The sequence below is a fragment of the Brienomyrus brachyistius genome, chromosome 20, assembly GCF_023856365.1.
Source record: "Brienomyrus brachyistius isolate T26 chromosome 20, BBRACH_0.4, whole genome shotgun sequence".
In the NCBI taxonomy this organism is placed as follows: Eukaryota; Metazoa; Chordata; class Actinopteri; order Osteoglossiformes; family Mormyridae; genus Brienomyrus; species Brienomyrus brachyistius.
Genome location: NC_064552.1, coordinates 13,967,869 through 13,989,495, shown reverse-complemented (window position 1 = coordinate 13,989,495; position 21,627 = coordinate 13,967,869). Strand labels below are relative to the sequence as shown.

The 21,627-nt window shown below is 48.3% G+C and overlaps 1 protein-coding gene across 5 annotated transcripts in view; it reads right to left on the bottom strand.

Moving 5' to 3' along the window:
- LOC125715966 (signal-induced proliferation-associated 1-like protein 2) overlaps positions 1-21,627 on the bottom strand; it is a 96,248-nt gene that overhangs the window by 42,249 nt on the left and 32,372 nt on the right. For all 5 annotated transcript variants that reach the window (XM_048988138.1, XM_048988139.1, XM_048988141.1 and 2 more), the window contains exons 2-8: positions 18,033-19,691; positions 13,751-13,884; positions 11,877-12,065; positions 5,766-5,940; positions 5,300-5,403; positions 3,445-3,602; positions 2,231-2,807 (exon numbers count right to left, since the gene is read on the bottom strand). In XM_048988138.1, the coding sequence (XP_048844095.1) occupies positions 2,231-2,807; positions 3,445-3,602; positions 5,300-5,403; positions 5,766-5,940; positions 11,877-12,065; positions 13,751-13,884; positions 18,033-19,380 (2,685 nt within the window). In that variant the 5' untranslated portion in view covers positions 19,381-19,691. The remainder of the gene's footprint in view (positions 1-2,230; positions 2,808-3,444; positions 3,603-5,299; positions 5,404-5,765; positions 5,941-11,876; positions 12,066-13,750; positions 13,885-18,032; positions 19,692-21,627) is intronic.

Here is a 21,627-nt window from a genome sequence, read left to right as displayed (position 1 = left end):
AGCGCTTTTTGGTTGTGACCTTCATCTTTCTTGCTTGGAGAGGTGAAAGGCTGATGAATACTGACGACATACTGCAGACCCATGAAATTATGTAAAGGTGTAGGCTCATTGTGGGGGGGGGGGGATTGTGGGGGTGGCTGGGACACATGATCCTCAGCTGGCAGGCGAGCTGTTTGTCCTGAGAGAACCCCTGTCTGTCACCACGGGCCCCGCTCGGGGAGTATCGGCTCTGGCCTGCTAAGAAAGGACCCTGTCCCTGGGAAGCAGCGTGGATGGGGCCCTGAGAGGAAGACGGATGACAGAGGACAGCCAGTCCCGTCCATCTGAGCTTCCTCCTCCATCACGACCAGCTGGCCTACCAGTCCTCACGCTCGCTCACTGCAGGCTGCGGACAGCCTGGGAATTTCTTGTCACCACATGACCACTTACTCGCCCAGTTTGGACCGGGTCGGCATGCACCGGCTTTTGTGCTGCCCTGTGTTGCTGATGGGTGCCAGTCCCTCCTGCGTCCTCACAGCTACCCAGCTTGGGGGGACACCTCCAATCAGGCATACCTTCTCTGAAGGGGCTTCGCCTTCGACTAGATCTCACAGGAAACTGGAGAGGCAACCAGATCACTAAGCTGCGATTATTAGTGATGGCCTAATAAGGCTTCATTAACCATTTGCTGTAATTTATGACCCCACTAGATGGTTCTCTCTGTTCAAAAAATGGCTCAAAGCATGCCCCACAGTAACCGAAGAGCACCATCTAGTGGGTTCATAAAATACAGCAAATGGTTCATGAAGCATCATTTGGCCATCACTAGCGACTGGATCTGCTGCATGCTCTGTGTCGTTTTTCCGGGGACAGATGCATTGACAAAAATTTGGTGCAAAGCTAAATGAAAGGAAACTGGAGGGAGGGCAAGTTGCAGGAGCAGAGAAGAAACACCTGGTCTTAGGAAAGACCTAATGCTGTGATGGCACCATCACTCAGGACATTAAAGTTTACATTAAAGTTTAAGGGTGACCAATCCGGCAACAACTTAATATAATAATAACTTACTTTGCCGTTTCACAGTAAAATAAAAACAAGCAAATAAGAGTAAAATAATCTTCATCAATCAATAATAGAGCGATCCAAAATAAACAATCACCAAAACAGCCTCCGGTATGACGGAAATAATTGGGAAAATATGACCCCGGTGATGCTCTATAGTTTCATCCATCTATGAGGAAAGAAAAATCTAGAAATTGGGGCCTTGAAAATGATGGAGCTAAATATCAAGTCATGAATTTCCAGAAGGTCCCCAGGGTCCATGAGCTGCACAGGTCGAGTGAGTTGGATTAAATTAAAGGATGGCCTTTAATGTGGATAATGTATCAGACGCAACACACATCATGTTCAAAATGATGCTTATCAGAATTTATGTTGCATTTCTCTCTGCCGACACCCCAAGCAGGTTGCAGGTGCTATAACTGGAATATCTCATGTGACAACACAGATCATGACAAAGACTTTGGTATCGCGTTATACTATTTGCCTCTAAAAGAAATGCTGTAACAAAACAGGAAAATCTGACCCCATTAAGAAAAGAAGCACGCCAGGTTTCCCACATCAAGTGGAAAAGCTTCTCTAGAAGGAGTCAGTACCAGGCAAGGTTGGAGAGAGCACATGTCCAGCAGTAACTTAGTAACCCTTTAATTATTTAATGGTCGTATATGAGGGCAGCTATAACCACGGCCCCGTAAGCTCAGTGAAAAGTTAGCTAACCCTAGGGGAATCGAGGGAATCACAGGCATAACAGGTGAAACCTTACACCAGATAAATACTATCATGGACCAGCTGTTGAACTGTGATATGCTGGAGAGCACAAGCATAGCTCACACCCCCACCTTGGGTTCACTCCATAAAACCTCCCCCTTCATCAGACGCACTAGTGCATTTTTCAAGCTAAGCCAAAAATCTGTCTTAGAAAGAGAGTAACCATATCCCCTTCCAAGGAGTGGACTCTGACGTGTTCAAAACCATTTTCCCCAGAAGGAGGCTGGCTCCTTTTGTAAAAGCATGTTATAAATAACGACGACTTTAACAGAGATGTAAACAAAGCTGCCAAAGAATACAAAAATACTCTACGACCCAGGAGTCTTTGGATTTAATCTTAGTTTGCATGAGACTATTCACAAAACAGCAGGTAATGAACATTAGTGCGGACCGAAACGGCCACTGCGTGCACCCTGGGGCCTACCTCCAGCCTCTGGACCATCTCCCGGACATCCTCCTCGCAGCCGTCCTGGGCAGAGAACAGGATGCACTCCCCACGCTCATAGAACATCTTGATGCTCATGACTCCTGATGTCCAGCCAATGACGTCCCGGCACGAGCAGTTGAAGATCACATCCTTGGTCTCCTCCTCGACGAGGACGATGAACTCATTGGACACGCCAAGCAGGCACTCGATGTCGGTGGCCTGGCCAAAGTCGCGTGCCACGACGCTCCACGTCACGGCTCCGGCACTTTGTAGGTGGGCGTCCTTGCGTGGCTTCACCCGCTCCTTCCGCTTGGCGCCCAGCGTGATGAAGCTGAACTTGACGGCCGAGTCCACAGCGGTGGTGCTGGCGAAGTTCTCCGCCAGGTCCTTGAGGTACTCCTGGCGCGTGCGTGTTGCCATGGCACGGAATTTCTCGGACTTGTGGGCGGCGTTCTCGCCGTTGATCACCTTGGCCAGCAGGAAGTCTCTGAACACAGCGGACTTTGGGAAAGTCACGCCCTTAGGGATGGGTGGGCCGAAGGGGGGCACATCTTTTGATCGGGAAACGGCCACACTGCGGGGAGAGGGGGGGCAGAGAGTCATCCGAGCGAATCAGCCACAGCTTCGATGAAATGGGTGGACCGGCGGATATGGTGTATGATATAAATATGAATAAGGATCCACCCTCACTCAGCTATAACAAAGCGAGATCCTTTATCTCCTGTGCATGATTTGGAAATGTGGGAGTTTAAATGCCACAGCATACAGTAATTAAGAAGAATTGATTCCCTACGGCTTTCTGGTACTTAACTTCCGCATAGAGGTCACGCTAAACCACGAAAGAAGCAGTCTGTAATGAACGACTCGTTAATTTTAACTTGGGGAATTGGATAGTGAGAATTAGATGAAACCTGAGCAGTCATGAAAGTCACAAGCCTCCTTTGAAACCATCAGGAAGGGAAACGCGCACAGGGGCACAGCTGTGAAAAATGAAAGGTGCTCCCTTAAATCATAAGTGGGATTAACGCTGTAACGCTAAAGAACTTTAAGACTCCCAGGGCTGAATTAAGCCGTTGAGTATCTGGGTGGGTTGAATGGATCCCACTTGCTGGGTGCGAGTCTTCACACCTCAGACACACCCCTCCACACTCCTCCCTTGATGAGACCTCTTAGCATTGCGTAGCCTGAAGCTGGAGCCACTCTCTACTTACCTGTAGCACACGTTCTCGGTACAAGGGTTGTGCACCTTGACGATGACGAACACGTGCTGGAAGTGGGAGCGGATGTTTTTTGGGGTGAAGGGCAGGGCGCCGGGCTCTTGGAAAACAACGGTGACGATGTCGTTGCCTATGTGCCGTTTCCGCAAGAGCTGCAGGGAGAGAAGGGATGTGGAGGAAGAGGGGAGGCTGAAATGGAGCCACACCACCGCCCCGGAATTCTTGCTATGGTTCCGCTTAAGCTGTGTGGTGGGAGCATGGCCTCATGGGATTGGAGCCAGTACCTTTAAGGCGGCTCCACCTGCCACCCCGGTCATTCTCTCAGTCGGTCACATAGACAGTCACATGATCATCTCGCCAGAGCCTGTGACTAATCCCATTGTTTTCTCAGCTACGTAAGGAAGCCTTGACCACGGGAATATGCAGGAGATATTTATGTTCAATAAAGAGCCCAATAAGGTTATAGGGCTGGATTTTAGTGCACAAACAGTGCTTTTGAAGGCCTGTAAAAGATTCATCATGGACCATCACCATGGACCTAGCGAAAGATTCCCTTCTTAGTGAACACCTAATTATACAGACCACAACGCTGGGGTCCCACAAGAACACACCACTCAGAGGCTTAGCCACGCTGACCGAGAGCATTTTAGGGGACCCGACGTGGTTTAACCAGGGAAGACCTGTCCAATCTGTCCACAGGCATGGGGATGACCTCATAGTCCACACTGAGGTGGCAAACACCTTTCAGATCAAATTAATCAGATACATAAATGCCTTAAAAAATGCTGGAAGAATTAATAAAAGACATGTGGAAAAAAAGAACAGATATCTACCAGTAACAGATCAAAAACACGCACTGAGGTCTCTGTGCTGATGCTGGAACTTGCCAAAACATCCTTAATCCGGCAACAAAGCTAGTAAACAAACGGAAGCCAGGGATGTACGGACAGGATGAAGATATGAGAGGGTGAACCTCTGTTCTCTAGCTCCTCTGTGAGATTTCCACTAATCCAGGGCAATCAAAGGTGAGCAGTGGGCCGGAATTGAAGGGCGAAGCCAGTAATCCTGCCAATTGAGCTCTGTGATGGAGAGGCCCGTCTCACAATTCGCTCTGCTGACACTGTTACTGCATCGCCCATGTCTCCCCACAGCCAGGATTACCATGCTCATACACCAGAGTTCAACCCCAGGCAAACGATGGTTCTACCTGGCCGCTCGCTGTTCTCCTCAGCTCTCAACAGACTGACACGTCAAGAACACTGGCTTCTCTGAGCCTGAGCTTTTTTCGGAGAGGGACCCCACTCCCTGATCACAGCATCACCCAGAATGCAACGCAATGGCCCAGAATCCTCTTCCTGTGCCACACAGGTCACCTTCCCTCACTGGCTCCCAGGGTCATGTTTCACCGAAGGCTGTGCCACACACTGTTGCCATAGCAATATAACTGGGCAGCATGATACGCAGGCACTGCACTGGCGGGACTGGGAAGGTCACGACTCCGTGACTACAGGAGTATTCTTCTCATGTGACTATCTATAGCTGCACAGCTGTTATTAAAAACATTAAGTAAAATAACAAAATAACAGAGGGCTACATTTACACCTAACTGCTCTAGGGCAAATAGCTGGCTGCATAATTGTACATAATTGCGTATACATATAAAACTACAAACCATGTAAGTGGCTTTGGATGAAAGCATCTGTCAGGCGCCATCAGTTACTGCCTTAATTGTCCCCAACAGGTAGAACAAAAACGAGTGTTCAGCTTCAGACTGCTCCATCTGTATCGTTGGTAACTAGCCGTGACCCACCCCCCCCCCCCCACAACCCCCACCACCACTAGCACACACCTGCTGCCTGTTGTTGGGGGTGTAGGGGAGCATCGTGGACACGTGAAACATCAGCTCGTAGTCTTTGTAGGTGGTGTACAGGGAGTGCGTCCCAGTGGAGTCCGCTGCAAGGCAGAGACACATGTCAGTCACACAGAGTTTCAGAGAGATGCTGTCCTGACAGGACAGCTACTGAGGACTACAGGGGTGTGTCTGTGTGTAAGGTCATGTAGTTGATGGAATAAGGTGAGAGACAGAAGCCCATCCTAATGGATCCAGCAAGAAGGACAGAGATGATTGATGGCAATGTGCCTACTAAACTGGACCTTGCCTAACCAAAACAAACGCACTTGTACCACGAATTTTAGTGCTCAAAAGTTTGCGTTTGGGTTTGTGTGCCTTTAAGGTGTCCATGCCGATGCCCTACGTGTGTGTGTGTGTGTGTGTGTGTGTGTGCGCACGTGTGTTCGGTGTGTGCGATTCTCACTCTTATTGTCCAGCTGTGCTCTGTACTTGGTGAAGCCCTTCAGCCGCACCCTCTGCCCAAGCAGGTCCAGGAACTCGTCGAAGCTGGGCCCGGCGCTCTCGTTGTTGTACATCTCCTCCTCGGTGCTCTGGCCGGCCTTGCAGTACAAGATGCCCACTTTGTGCTGGAAGCTCAGCTGCAATGATCAAGAATGTGGAAAATTCAGCCGTCTGTCGATTCACGACTCCATTTAAGCCATGCTATGAAAAATCTCACAGACATAATCTCGTCTGTTTTTCTTCCCCGTTTTCTCTCACTTTGATCCGGCTGGTTAATCCCATCATGCCCCCCCCCACAAAACGCTAGCACACGCCTCCCACGATGTGCACTCTGCCAGCCACGCGCTTCATTTCATGCCACGCGTCCTGTGGAGCGACACGACACGCTCGGGGGATCGGGGGAAGACGCCGCGCGCTCGGCCCCACCCACAGCCTCGCGGTTGCCTAGGCGACAGGAGGCATTAATGCAGGGCGATGGCATGGAGATGACCGTGGATCCGTCCCCACAGAAGAAAAGCCAACCTGCGTTCTCAGCACACATGACTAACGCCCAATGGAGGGGTACAGGGTACTCCTTTTTTTGACTGATATGCCACTGGGGGGGGGGTGGCTTATCAGAGCCTGCAAAAAACCTCAAGATTGTTCAAGAGCACATAAATCATTCAGGGCAGAGACAATTTCAGCTATGGGAGAAGGAAAAGCATGGCAGTAAAAAAATAATAATAAAGCTGACAGGTCAGATCACCGTGGACCGGGAAGCAACACAAAACAACTGCATTCCAGCTTCAATCATCACTGACAGACACTTTCGCTGTGCGCTTTCCCGCTGTTAGCTCGACACAGGCACGCATGTCCACGGCTGATGGGGGAGAGACAGGCCAGTTATTAGGACCAGCGGGCATCACGACAACCCGACCTGTGGACGAGGGCTAGGAGGGGAGATCTGATTAATCTTCGCTGTATCACAGGCAGCTGCTGTGCAGGGAGCTCCATGAGAAGCCGCACCATCCTGCAAGCCCCGGAACGTCAGCCCTGGCACCCGGCACACGACAAAAGGCCGCAAACGCTGACCAAACACAGTCTGCGCCGCTGATTAGACCCTACCAACTGGCGGCAGAAAGCACAGTGCTTATGAAGAGCGTTCCTTCCAAAACCATGAAATATACATTTAAAAGCAGTTTAAATGCCAACATCAATGGCACAGGCCCGTAACAGAGAACAGGACAGTGCTTAAATTACATGTCCACTTCAGGTCCACGGAATGGCTATCCCTGAATAATTGATAAGACCTCGACAACAGAAGGCCCTCAATGAGTATCTCACCCACCTTTTGCATCTGAGAGAGGGGTCACTGCGGCAAGAAAGGACCCCCGGGGGGGAATGTGATATTAAAGCATTCACCACTATCCTCACTGTCATGTGACCAGCAACAGCGCTCCCTATGTGTCAAAGTGAAGCAGCACCAGCATGGCTCTTAACATTGTCGTCATGGTGACCGCGCTCAGCAGCAGGGGGCGTTTTGTGGGTTCAGGAGCGGCCCAGTCAGCCCGAGCGCATATCCGGTTAAAGGCAGAAACTAACAGGGTGGGGGTGGGGTGTCATTATTTGTGTACCCCTAACTGTTGTTCTTAGATTTCAGAGACGTAGGGTGGAGCAGGCGTTTCACAACAGTGAAACCTGGACACAGAAATGAAGAGAGCGCAGTACGCTATTCCATTTCATGTCACGTGCAAAAAAGGGGCCCGGAGACTAAAAAAAACGTAAAAGTTCCCGGTGAAGAAGACCCCGACAGCAGGCTGGGAAACGCTTGCCGGTCCTCCCTGCCGGAAGCTCCCGCTGCCCCGTGGCCCCTGATCGCCGCTTCGGGAGGAGGAAGTCGCCCTCTCTGCCCGCCCGCTCGCTTCCTGTCAGAGCAGCACAAAGCCCTGCCACTGCCAAGCGCTTTACATAATGTTACCCATCTGCTCCGTGACATCAGCGCCGAGCTCTTTCGGCTACATCGGGAAGGTCCATCCTCCCGAGCAAATACTGCGACACGCGTGCCTGACACAGCCCCCCAACAGCCCCCCCCCCCAATCCCCCCATCGCGGCTCAAGGAGACAGGAGGCATTCGTCTCACGTCGCCAAGCCTGTCAGTCTTCATCACCAAAGCAGGGCTGTCTGTGAATCTGTGGCCTCTGCTTCTGGAAAAAGGTAAGTCCCAAGTTCAGATAAAATAACCTTTCATATGTGGATAAAACGATGCCCCAAACATTCAAATTCACAGCTGCGTTGCAGAGTAAACCCAAATCTAGGGCCTGATTGAATATTCCTCCCTGTGCTGCCTTCTAGCTGCATGTGACCCTCCATGTCTAAGTGCTATTCTATCTCTGGGGGCAGAAGAGTGATTCCCATCCTAGCACCTCACCTTGAGGGTCAAACACAGCATTAGGAGAAGGATTCAGGCGGGCCGCGCACTAGACAGCACACCAATGCAGCATCCACACTTAACAGGACCCTTCAGGTTCCCACAGCGACCGGACTTCATGAGCCTTTTCTGTTCGGGATTTGTGCTCTCCCGAAGTCTCGCATTAATGATAAGACAACGCTCCGAGTCTCGCCACATGCACGTGCTAATTTGAATAAAGTGCTTAGGAAACTCCAGCTAGTCTCTGCTTCAGCTTAGAGGTAAACAGCACCATGATCCTAATGGAGGAGTAAAACCCCAGACTGCACACCAGCCTATAGTGTCAATCTGCTTCCGCCCGTCTCCCTGCTTTTAGATCTGTGATCATGCGCCTAGCAGATCTTGGCAGGGAGGGACTGTCTGAGGCTGAACTGCTTTCTTAAGAGATCCTGGAAAAAGGTGGTGGGGGGAGGTGGTCAGGGTAGAGGTTCACTTCCTCTTAATGTCTCCACTAAAAGGATCTTTCCTTTTGTCCGCCACCTCATAACGTGTGTCTCTTTGAGAGAGGCAGGTAATCCAAATGAGGCCCGTTCTCACGGCGTTATGCCCAGGGGAGCGAGGGTCGCGCCCCGGCAGCCCGAGTCCCTGCGTGGGACAGCACCCCCCTACTCACAATCACGGCTGTGCTACACCTTTATATTTTCCCGACTAAGTCCTCACTTCCTCATTTTCTTTCATCAGCACTCCATCTCCATAATAAGGTCAAAACACTCCCAGTGACCCACTGAGATGCAAATTACCACCAGAGAGGGGAGATTTTAATGATCAGAGACACAGGGCTGCTCTCTTTTTTCAAAGATCATTAAAAGATGTTTTTAAAATGGTGGGTGGGGGGGAATATTTGTCATGAAGGAGGAAACGCTCATTACATCCCAACTGCTTAAGTTAAAAAAATGGTTAATTAAAAATGTGGTAATAGGGTGAAGAGTATGTTCTAGGGCCGCTTTGGCGTCTAATGAAATGGGCTCTGATCAATATATACGCTTAACATTCAGCATGGCCCCTTGTGGCTGACACATCGACCTGGTTCCTCTTCATTTGATCATAGGGTAAGAGCCCCCTCATGCTCAACCCCACCAAGGAGACCACAGTATTTATAGTGCTATCCACGCGGGCGGGTGGGCCACATCTGATCTGACATCTAGACGGAAGAATGTCCCTAAATCCAGGACCCACCCATACTGTGGTATAAAAAAAATTGGAAAAGAAAATCCGGAAAATGAGGTTTGCTTTAGACATCGGCTCTTGACCGAGTGTCACAGATAGAGGAGCATGCTCACTGATCATCAGCCCCCGACACAAGCAGACCTGGTTCTGCTAGGAGACAGCCTGCACTTGGCCCAAGTGTCACCAGCACATGAGTGGGGGAGGCAGACTGACAGTCTGAGGTGGCGTGGGGCTATCTCCAGTGCGGAAGTGTCGCTCTGACAAGCTGACAGGCTAAAGGGGCAGAATCGCGGAGTCCTGTGATGCGGCCCGCTTTGGCACGGACATGCTCCCTTCTGCACTGCCGGCAGGGGAGGTGCCACCCGCCTGTGTCACAGCAGCATACTGATTTTACCAGCAATCAGCACAGCCTTTACTCCGAGACCGGGAGCAGCCAAGGGGGAGATCTCTCCCCTCAAAGCCCGGGCTCTCTCAGCGGGAATGTGACAGCCAAGGCCTGGGTGAGATGCACCTTCTCTCTGTGCCCTCAATCTGCATGGAGAATGGCTGATAAAACATGGAATGCCGGGATCTACGGAGGGAAGGAGCAGCCTCACCAGGGTACAGTAACGGCCCACAAAACCGCTGCATGTTCAGTCTCCGAAGAATTACGCAAAAAAAAATAAATAAATAAATAAATGAGCACTTCCCAACCAAATGTAAATGCACTGAAAATGGAATCGCTCCATTCTCGGCAACCACTTGTCTTAAACGAGCCGTCTACAAATTATGACCTTTAAAAAGAGGTAAAGTGATGGATGATTCAACTTTATCGACTCGCCAAAATGGAGAACAGCAGGGAACTACAAACGTGACCTTGGACCTTCACAGATTTCAATTAGGCTGAGGAAGGCGTTTGTTACGAGCCCCCCCACCCCCCACCCCCAGGCTTCACCTCTTCTTCCTCCTGGACAGCATGGTTTGACAGCTGACCAGATGGAGCACCGCAGGGTTGGGAAAATGATGGAAAAGAATACTATTACAGAGAGGAGCCGCATCGCTAAGACTCGACTTATATACACTGCTTAAATACTCACTACAGAGGAGAGCCGCATCCCTAAGACTCGACTTATATATTCTGCTTAAATACTCATTACAGAGGAGAGCTGCATTGCTAAGACTCGACTTATATACTCTGCTTAAATACTCACTACAGAGGAGAGCTGCATCGCTAAGACTCGACTTATATACTCTGCTTAAATACTCACTACAGAGGAGAGCAGCATCCCTAAGACTCGGCTTATATACACTGCTTAAATACTCACTACAGAGGAGAGCCGCATCGCTAAGACTCGGCTTATATACACTGCTTAAATACTCACTACAGAGGAGAGCCGCATCCCTAAGACTCGACTTATATATTCTGCTTAAATACTCATTACAGAGGAGAGCTGCATCGCTAAGACTCGGCTTATATACACGGCTTAAATACTCACTACAGAGGAGAGCCGCATCCCTAAGACTCGACTTATATATTCTGCTTAAATACTCATTACAGAGGAGAGCTGCATCGCTAAGACTCGGCTTATATACACGGCTTAAATACTCATTACAGAGGAGAGCCGCATCCCTAAGACTCGACTTATATACACTGCTTAAATACTCATTACAGAGGAGAGCTGCATCGCTAAGACTCGGCTTATATACACTGCTTAAATACTCACTACAGAGGAGAGCCGCATCCCTAAGACTCGACTTATATACACTGCTTAAATACTCATTACAGAGGAGAGCTGCATCGCTAAGACTCGGCTTATATACACTGCTTAAATACTCACTACAGAGGAGAGCTGCATCGCTAAGACTCGACTTATATATTCTGCTTAAATACTCATTACAGAGGAGAGCTGCATCGCTAAGACTCGGCTTATATACACGGCTTAAATACTCATTACAGAGGAGAGCCGCATCCCTAAGACTCGACTTATATACTCTGCTTAAATACTCATTATAGAGGAGAGCCGCATCGCTAAAACTCGACTTATATACTCTGCTTAAATACTCATTACAGAGGAGAGCTGCATCTCTAAGACTCAGCTTATATTCTTAACACTCTTCTGCATGCCTTTATCCAAGACCTGGAGGCCACTGGACACTTACCTGGCCTCTCTCTTTCAAAAACATGCATCTGGTGCACCTCCCATTGTCAATGATATAAAATTGATGTGCGATCAGTAGTTTTCACTCACTCCCAGATCACCAACAACAAGTAACTGGTGTGAGATCAATTCACTCAACCCCCTGATCATCAGCAGCATGTAACTGGTGTGAGATCAGTTCACTCAACCCCATGGTCAAAAGAAGCATGTAACTGATGAGAGATCAGTTAATTCACCCCCAAAGTCATCAGCAGCATGTATCAGTTCACTCACCCCCGCGGTCAAAAGAAGCATGTAACTGATGTGAGATCAGTTCACTCACCCCCTGCTCGTCCAGCTTCAGCAGCTGCTCAGGCACCTTGGGTGAACTGAGGGCCAGCCGCAGGCACTGGATGTTGAGCTCAGGAACCACATACTCCAGCACCTCCTTGAGCGGCAGTCCCCGGGCCGTGCCGTGCTTCGCCGTGGACGGCACGGCATCTTCCAGGATGGCCCCCCTCAGAGCGGTCAGCTTCGGGATTCAAGCCGAGTCAAGGTCAAGAGAAGATCAAGAAAGAGCCTTTATTTAATCTGGAGCAGAGGATAGTGAGGTAACACCTACTAGTGCCAAAAAGGAAGTATTTTAAGTTATGTTAAGCTCATTAATTTGACTAAAGGAACTCAAGTACACCTGGGAAGCCAGGTCAGGTGTGCAGTTAAACAACTTAATTTAAGAAATGCCAGCCAATGGTCATTCTCTGTGTCTGAAATTAGACCCAGCAAAGGGTCGTCTCAGCAGTCATACATGCTAATGAGATGAATTCCCCATTCCTCTCCAGCAGGTCTATGAGGTCCAAGTAGAATGCTAAGAATCATGGGGCCAGGCATGTCATCCACTGGATATAACTTCCATTAAATTTTCCCACTTGGATTTCCACCACTTATTTTTCTATTTTGATTACTTGTTTTGCCCCAGACGCAGGCAAAACTCACAAACTCAAACAAAGAGTCATGAAAAACATGATTATATTACCCACTGATAAAGTGAGAACTGACTCAAGCTTTCAGTCAGCTCAGAGAGAAATTAGCAAATAAAATGCGGTTCGTCCTGAATTCATCACCAGCCACACAGCAGACACTTGGGAGTTTGGACAAGAAATTGATTGAACTGCTCCTTTCATTTACAACCACAAATCCCTGACGACGGGGTGTTGGTGTAATTTTTTTGTGCCATTTCGGCCTGGAATCTGCCTTTTATTTTGTGACATTTCCCTGCCCCAGATCCATCTGTCTTTTCTGCATAATTCAGAGAATGAACTTGACATAGTAGGGCACAAAAAAGCAACAACCTTCAAATATGTGTGTGCGCAGACATGCGCGTGCAGCCGGCCGACCATGGCAACACAAACGGCTGTGAAATATGCTGCACGCCTGCTAGGCTGGGCGTGACTCTGCCCTTAAATGCCTCCGTGTCTCTCACATGTTACTATTCTGGCCAGCAAGCTCACAAGCTCCAAAACACATCACTGCACAATAAAAAAACTATGGGGTAGCACACCGGCCTGCACCCACATTCAGACCTGCATCCCCAGGCTTGATTTCAGATTTGAATACCAGATCTGCACAGCTCTCCCAAGTGGCTGAGCCTTTAAGGAGACCTCAAATACTCATATACGGTATGGAATCATACTCACAAGAAACTCCATTTTTAGTAATAGGCAGACAATAAATTCAAATTTTCAGACAATAATGATAACAGTATATGACCTAAAACAACTTTTTTGCACTGCTAAGGGGGTCGGCAAACCATCTGCACCGCATAATTGAGCATTATGTGACTGGACCACTCACAAGGCCAAAAACGTTCTCTCACACAAGTCATTTAAAGCAAAAAAAACGTAAATCACACTCTGACTTACACCCAGCATCCATCCAGCATCCTATGACATCAGTTGGTTTGCCAGAAATAAACAAATTTGCCCCCATCAAAATCTGCAAACAAAACACAGGCTTATCTCGTCCTATTACAGTATGGTCTATGTGACTGTGACTAGATTAACTGTGACCACTGCATATAATCCAGGGATAAGGTGTTTCTCAAGGTGTCCAGCCCGTGCAAGAGTCAGGCTGTCAAGATCTATGAATGTCAATATACTGTCCAGTCAATGCTGAAGAGACACAGAGCCCCAGACACAGAGCAGACTGGTGGGACGTTACCTCGCTGGTCCTGAAGGTGATGCGGTAGGTATACTGAGAGCCCTCTTTCTCCTTCCCATCCTCCAGCTTCTCCCTGCGGATGCTGACTGCTACAGGGCCCAGGTTCTCATCCACGCCAAAGTAGCTCTGGTGCTCTGGGGGTTGAACAAGTCAACATCTCAAAGGCCGGCCATCATCCCTCTGAAGCTGTCCTACAGAACAGCCTGCATTAGCCCAGCCTGGGTGCCCCAGGACATGCAGCTGGGTCTGTGAGCGAGTCATGGAGACATTCTTCCTAGATGATGGTGGGTAGTGAGGTTCCTCCAAACTCCTGAGCTACATCCGCTTATCTTTTCGTCTCTTGTTGAGGGGAATGAGGGATAATCCCCCCCTTCCCACTGCGGAGCAGCGGGGCCACAAAGACCTGCTGCCTAGTTTCAGCAGTGCTTACTGGGTTGGGTGGTCCAGGCCACCCAAAAGATAAACCTGTCAGCCTTGGGAGATGAAGATGACACTGAACATGCGGCACCGTGTCCTTTTAGGTTTATACCCCTAACTGTTCAATCCTTTGAAGTCCTGGAGACGGCATTAAGCACCTTAATACTCAGGAACAGATTTCATTCCAGAATGAGATGTTGTACCACTACACCACAGTGCTTGAAAATGGCTGGGTGGCAAGTAGCACACTCTCAGCTCACCTGCCGGGTTTGCTAAGCAAAAATATGCAATATCCAAACTGTAACCTGCCAGTGTAAACCCTGGCTAGCAAATGCCTTCAAAACACATAGTAACCCACAAAGAACCAGCTGCCTGGGTCAGTTTCTCCAAGAGCCCCAAAAGTATCATATATCTCGTTTCCACCAACATGGAGCCGGTGCCGGTGCTGGGCTGGTTCTCACTTGGTGCCTTTTGAGAACCTGCCTGCATTTCCACCGGTTTCAAAAAAGAACGGAACAGAAACGTTACGCAGGTGGGAATGAGAGTAAAGGTCCATATGAATTCTGTTTGTTTTATTATTTTTTTTTTTATTTTTATCTGTTTTCATTTTTAAGATTTTTTTTCAAATTTTATTTTTTTAAGCAGCTGAGATGAAAAAATAAGGAAAATGAAGGAGTCTGGTTTTCAGTGTATGTTCCCTGTATCCACGTTCATCTTCTTAACGGCTGTGTTCTCCCCAGTCTCTGTGTGTACGTGAGTTTATTCTTGCTCACTGTTTTACCGCTATCCTTATAAATCAATAAAAGACTCAAAAATCGAACGTTTACTGTCTGCCTCCTGATCTACGCCACTGAAGCGCCACAATATTTTATTTATTCAACCTGCGACATGTTTATAATTTATTATTAAATCTGGTCAGCAGATTAATCTTTCATTTTCCAGAGGATAAAAGAAAAACAATATAACGTTACTCCACTAATAAGCGCTGGCAAGTTGTTTCACTGCCAGCACCGGCATTATTAAAAAAAAAAAAAAAAAAAAAAAAACTATATTGGTTATCAATCAAATTACCTGGCTATGTGCAAGACTTGGACACAATAGGTTTTTTTTTGTGCAGAAGCAGTTCTGGATTGGGAAAAAAGCCCGGCTCCTGCATTAGTGAAAACAGGGTATAAGAGTTCCAAGAGTCAATAACGCTAATCTTTGGGATGACTCCCAAATATGAACATAGGCTTCCTTGCCCTTTGCCTTCTCTGGCAGAAAGTATTCACTGAATATCAGCACTGGAAATGGAGTGCTGATATCTCACTTGCCCATGAGAACTTCCAGGTCACGGGTGCCCAGTGTAGCCCTGCTACCCGCTTTTGTTGCTTTTCTGTAATGGGGGCAGACATGGACTGAAATGTGTCCCTCGCCATGCAGCAAAGGCTCTGGCTCAGAGATGCATGCTGAGCGCCAACATAAACAGTGAGAACGTCTAGCCCTTTTCAACAGCTCAGAGACGTGTCGTGACCTAGACAACCTGTCTTTGTTTTCCAGAAGATACAAATAAGGGATATTATGTTACTGTTACTACAGCACATTTTAAAGCAGAAGAAATGGTCAGTAACCCTTTAGGAAAACAAAACTGGAATGTCAGTTGCAGTGACGTGCATCTGAGGAAGGAGAGTGTTTAATGGGCAACTCATAGTGTACTGATGACTCTTTGGCTGGATGCCAGCTAGTTCCACCTCAGGGTGCCCTACCACTAACAGATGGGAACTTTGACAACCAGGGTCAAACTGAATTCCCCCCCCCCCTCCCCCTCCCCAGCATGCATCCCACACCCTCTCTGTGCAACGGACTGAGAGTCTCAACCGTCGACACCTCGCCTGCGGGCTACGGCAGCCTTTGTTGGAGCCTAAATGGTGACGGAGTGGAGAGGTCGATGGTATCAGTACCGTGCCCGGGGGAGGGGGTAAAAATAAATAAATAGAGAGAAGGGAAGTGGGAGGGTGGCGAGGCACCTGCGGCAGAGGTGACAACAGCACAACACAAAGCCTAGCTTTATGGAATTAACCCCACTGCTAGGGGACAATCGGCCAATAAAAGCGACTCCTGTAGTGCTGCCTTCACAACAAGAACGCACCAAAGGTACTGTTTGGCTTGGAAAAGATTTGAAACTGGCAACCGAGGCATGTTACACAGTAATACTGCTCAGCCTCTGTCCAAAGGCAGGCCGGATAGGAAGAAAGAATGGTAACTGTATCACATTGTGGATGCATAGGCTCTGAGGCCTCACATAAGACGGTGTGGAGGTAAGGAAGGATTTCACACAGACTGCTGTGTAGCAACATCCAATATTCTGGCAACCGGACAAAACGTCTCAGGAAATCATTGAAAAAAATAATTAAATCACAAAACAATCTCTCGACAGCCCTGCAGCTCGCTGCACGAACACTTCCTCCACATGGAACGACAAACTCCCTGCCAACAAATTCTTCCATGTCAACATTAAAACTGCAAGATGCCTGCACTGCTGAAACCAGGCATCAGCTCAGTTCAGTGGCTGCTCTCGTCGACTCTCACCGCATCATATGATGCTATTTTTTTTTTCCATTCACCCTCAGTAGTCAGTGCCAAAGCATCGGAAACTGGATGTTTCTAAGGGCATGGTACTCTCAGCAATAGTAGAACAGAGGTCGTCCTCGCTTAGTGACCACTTCACACAGCAGATCTCGGAGCATCATAACAATGTTGACTATACGAGAAGATTGCAGTTTTCTGTGTTTATCATGTAGGCCTCAGATCTCTCTTCGGGTATGAAAAGTGCAGCCCCGAGGCAGAAGAACGACAGAGAATTCTCAGAATCTGAGAATTTTAAGATGTGATATTCACATGCATGCACCATCCTTGTGCTTCGCGCCCTATATTTGATGGTTTGCGCCTTTACGCCACACAATTTTTTTTGGTAGTGAACATAATATATATGAATATGAATTGTATTTTACATTATTGTGGAGAACATAAAACCAATTACTTATTAAGTTATTGCAGAATTTGTGATACACCTCATTACTTAAATGCCTGCACTGCATTACCTGGTCTTTTAAAATATTATTAATTTCATTTCATTAAATCATTACCCATCCAACAGGAAGTGCAACTGACAAAACAGAGCCCCCTTTTCCGCCAATTTATACATTATTTGTAGCATAACAGTTTTGCATAGTAACTAATTTAGTTTTTAGTTTTTTTTAGAAAACTGCATATCTTTCCGTTGGCATCATGCATATTTAAAAGACGGCTGAAACAAATTGTACAAAATCCTCCATTGAGGTGAGGTGAAATGCAGTTCAGTCACTCAGTTTAATTTGTATATTCTGTCCCTTGTGGAAGGAATAAAAAGTACAGACCTAATAATCACCAGTTGATTTATATGCTTATGAAGGAAGCTGGTTGAGGCACTCTGGGAGGGAAAGACATTTTTTAAAGGCAAAAAAGAGGCTGCTGAAGAGAGACAGCAGTATGTATTAGAAGCTCAAAAGCTGTTTTAACAGAACCTCCTGGGAAAAGACAGGAGTTCAGATGAGATGTCAATATCAGGTAGACCTTCATGTCCCTAGAGAGACTGTCAAGCTGTCTAATTTCCTCTAAATCTCACATGATAATACATAGCATTTTACGAGAAAAACAACAAGCACAACTTATAACAGGGGGCTGAAAACTCCAAACTGACAACACAACATACCCAGAACTAATCCAACTGCACGAAATGACCATTAAAATTTATGGTTATGGGTAATCATGGTTGGGGATATCAGTGGGATTAACTAAAAACACCTGCCTGCGACCACATGGGCTCGCTACCAACTATGGCTCCTACCTTTGCCGTAGAAGAACTTATGGTAATAGTAGGCACCGAGGTCGATGTGCTCAATGATGTAGCGCTTGACCTTCTCACGGTGGATGGGCTGGCTCTCCTTGGGCACCTCAAGCACGGACACCCCCGCATTCGTGCAATGGGAGCTGAGGGATGACTCAAAGGAACAGCTTTCCCCAGCACCATAGGGGGATGAGTTAGCTCTGGAGAGGGAGATCCTCCGTTCACCCTCGCCACCGATTTCGTTGCGAAAGTACGGACAACTGAGGACGAGGCCATTGCTCTTCCCGTCGCCCTCGTCAGTATCCGGGCTCTCCTTGGAGTTGAGGTCCTCCCGGCTGCCCAGTGGGGACTCGCAAAGCTGCATGCCACCAGACACCTGGTACTGCGAAGCGGCAGATGCCCCTGTCGTGGTGTTCTTTCTCTTGGCCATGTTGGCGCGGTTGGCAGCCGCCTCGCTGATGTTGAACAGGATGCTCTGTACATCATAGTGGGCAAAGCACTTCTGGAAGCTGAGGGGTCGGCTGTAGCGACTGCCGTCATCCTGCTCTGTGGAGAGCCGGAGCACGTCGTGCTCACTGCGGATGGGCCGCAGCTTCCGGAATAGCGACGTTTCTGAGCTGTCCGCCCGAAGCCGCTGCATGAATGTCCGGTCCCGGTCGCGGCTATACAGGAGGGCACCATCCATGCAGTCGAAACCTGGGAGATGCACGATCTCGCCACGGGCGATCTGTGCCGCCGTCTGCAGGCTTGGTGAGAGGGAGGTCACGGTAGTATCGTAGTGCAGCAACTCGGGAAACCCCATAGGTGGGGCTATCCGAGGATCTAGGGTCTCTGGCCGGTAGCCCTTCATTGCACCTAGGAAGCTATCGCCAGACAAGCCCGAACGGTCAAGGGACGAGGTGCTGCCGTACTCACGGTGCAGAGAGGCCCCAGTGTTGGGATTGACGGCGCTCTGAGCCACCACGTCCTCTGCATCGATATCACTGATGGTCACGTCGCTGTTGCTTCTCTGCCGGATGGGATGAAGCCCTTTGTGCTGAGAGTGGCTCAGAATATCCCCGAGGGTGTACTTGGACTCAGCAAAGGCAGGGTCTAAGAGGATGGCCCTACCTTGCTCGTCCACATCCAACCCAGGACTTGACTGCCCATTCTGAAAGTCTATCACCAAGCTCTCGTAGTTGGCCGCAGGACGGCCCTCCCAGCCCTCCTTCCTCGGGGGCCACTCTGACACTCTTGCCCGGACGCCCATTTTAGGCATCGCCGGTGCCCCCTGCGCATTGGGGGTCGGAGGTCCCATGTTCCCATTCAGGGCCCTGAGCTTCTTATTGAACAGGTCATCCGACTGCATACTGATTGGTTCCCCCTTGGGCTCTGCCCCCAGATCAGCCCAGTCGTCAGCCCTTAATCTCAGGTTGCTCACACGTTCCCAAGGCCCCTCATTGTTACATCATCAGACACCATTTAACCGATAGCTAGCGTCTTGGTGAGCGGGGGGCACTTGGCTGCAAGGCAACTGCCAGAAAATGTGCTTGCGACAAGGTGTCGCTGTTACCACGAGTCCATCATGTGCCAGAGGAGGCTGATGCAGTGATGCGGGACAGCGTCCTAACCACGGCTAGATCCAGACAGCAGCCGCTGAAGACAGATTCTCCAAAGGGCCTAAAGAAGAAGAAGACACAAAACACAAATATGTAAATACTGGGAAAGATGGACTTATACATCATTGGAGGACATGAGGCTATAGGACTTAGACTATTCAGAAGCATGCCACTGTGGATTATTATGGAAGAGAAGAGAAAGTTCATTACGGCACAGGTTCTCAACCCCCCCCCCCCCCCCCCCCGAAAAAAAAAAAATGCATGCCTGAGTCAGGTATGAGAGGGGCTCTTGTGTAGGTTGAGAACTTCTGTGTTACAAAAGTCCTATATTTCCACATGCTACCTCTACCATAGTCTGTAACTCCATTGAGTGGAACAGCTGGCTTTCCACTTCCCCTGGTGGAGTAAAAGCTGTGTGTGCCTTGCCGGAATCCCACTCGGTTCAGATAGGTGGAGGGGGGCCTCCTTCAGAAGGTCCCAGCCTGAGCTGGATGTTCCCCAGACAGATGTCCCCCTAAATGCTTAAACGTGCACCTTTTATCACTGCGTAAAAATGACATCCAGCATATGACACATGCACAAAAACTAACAATAAACAAGCAAATAGACCGACAAAGATACCCAAACATTAAGATGTTCCCTCACCAGTTACAGCCAGAACAATTACCAATGTTCCATTAGAGAAAAACCTTTGTACTTTAATCACATCAAACCACATACTTAAGACCACTGAAAAAATGCTCCAGTACTTCAACAAAGTGGGGAAGGGCTGTAAATATTTGTAAAGAAACAGAAGTTCAGCACCATCTCCATAGTAGCTGAAGTACAAACCAGAGAAGCTAAGAAGAAGAAAAGCAGGGTCACGTGACCACAAGCTACCCGATGGTTCAAACGGAAAAGGCTGTAGTGTTCAGCGCTTCCAGACATACGGTGGCAGGAGACATGGATTCATTTGTCCTCTTCCAGCAGTGGCATGAACGAATGCCCAAAGTGTGAGATGGTTTACTTTAATGGCTTACAATCTCCAACAGGGTGCTGAAGAATTTATAATCAGGTAGATTTTACATTTGAAAAGACTCCTGCGGAGTTATTAAAAGCACTTACATCTTAGCTATTTAGGCCATTCCTGTCAGAGAGCCATAAAGTATTGAAGTACATTATCTCAGAGTCGTCTCTTTACACTTTGAGGAGGTGCACAGCGCACAAGAAGGCAAATGCAAAGTGCAGTTAAGCCGTGTTGTGTTCCTCTTGTTCTTAGCTGTAAACATGAAAGAGAGCGACTGTGAATGGGTTTCTCTGCATTATTCGTTCTCTCTTCCTCGTCGGCTTTGCCGTGTCCAGGTCATAAAGATTCCTTTCTATTCCACCAGAAGGGCCGTAATGGACACAGTTACCCCTGGGGCAGACCTTTCTCTGCGGGGGCCAGACGGCCACATACAGGAGAGTACACTTGCCGACTCAAATGGCTGTTTCTCGTTCTCCATGGGCACCTGTTAGTCCCACATTAAACCTGAACAGCAGACCAGATTTAGGCCACTTTCCAAGTTTCACTGTGCACTTTTAACTAGATCCGGCTCCAATCTGAAAGATAGAGCCTTTGGGATCAGGTTACATGTAACAAGAAATCGAAGATTACGGTTCATTTGAACCTGGGGAAGGGGTTCCCACCAGCACAGTATACCTCAATACTCTTTCCTGGGCAAAGATAACAACCTCTTCCATCCCATCCTTAATCTGTGCCTCTGGACTGAACCACTGCCCCGTTAACAAGGCACATAACCAAGAAGTTGAAGGCATATTAGACTAGATTTGCAGTCAAGACGGGTAAACTTTTTCAACATCCTAATTCTACTGAAAAGCATTTTATATTCAGACAAACAAACCTTCTGGGAAATTAAGTAAAACTGCCTACAAATAAACAAGAAATCTTGAAGGCTATTAAGATGAATCTGTTAGTTTCCCAGAGACTCATGACTCAAGCGCTGCTGTCATGATAG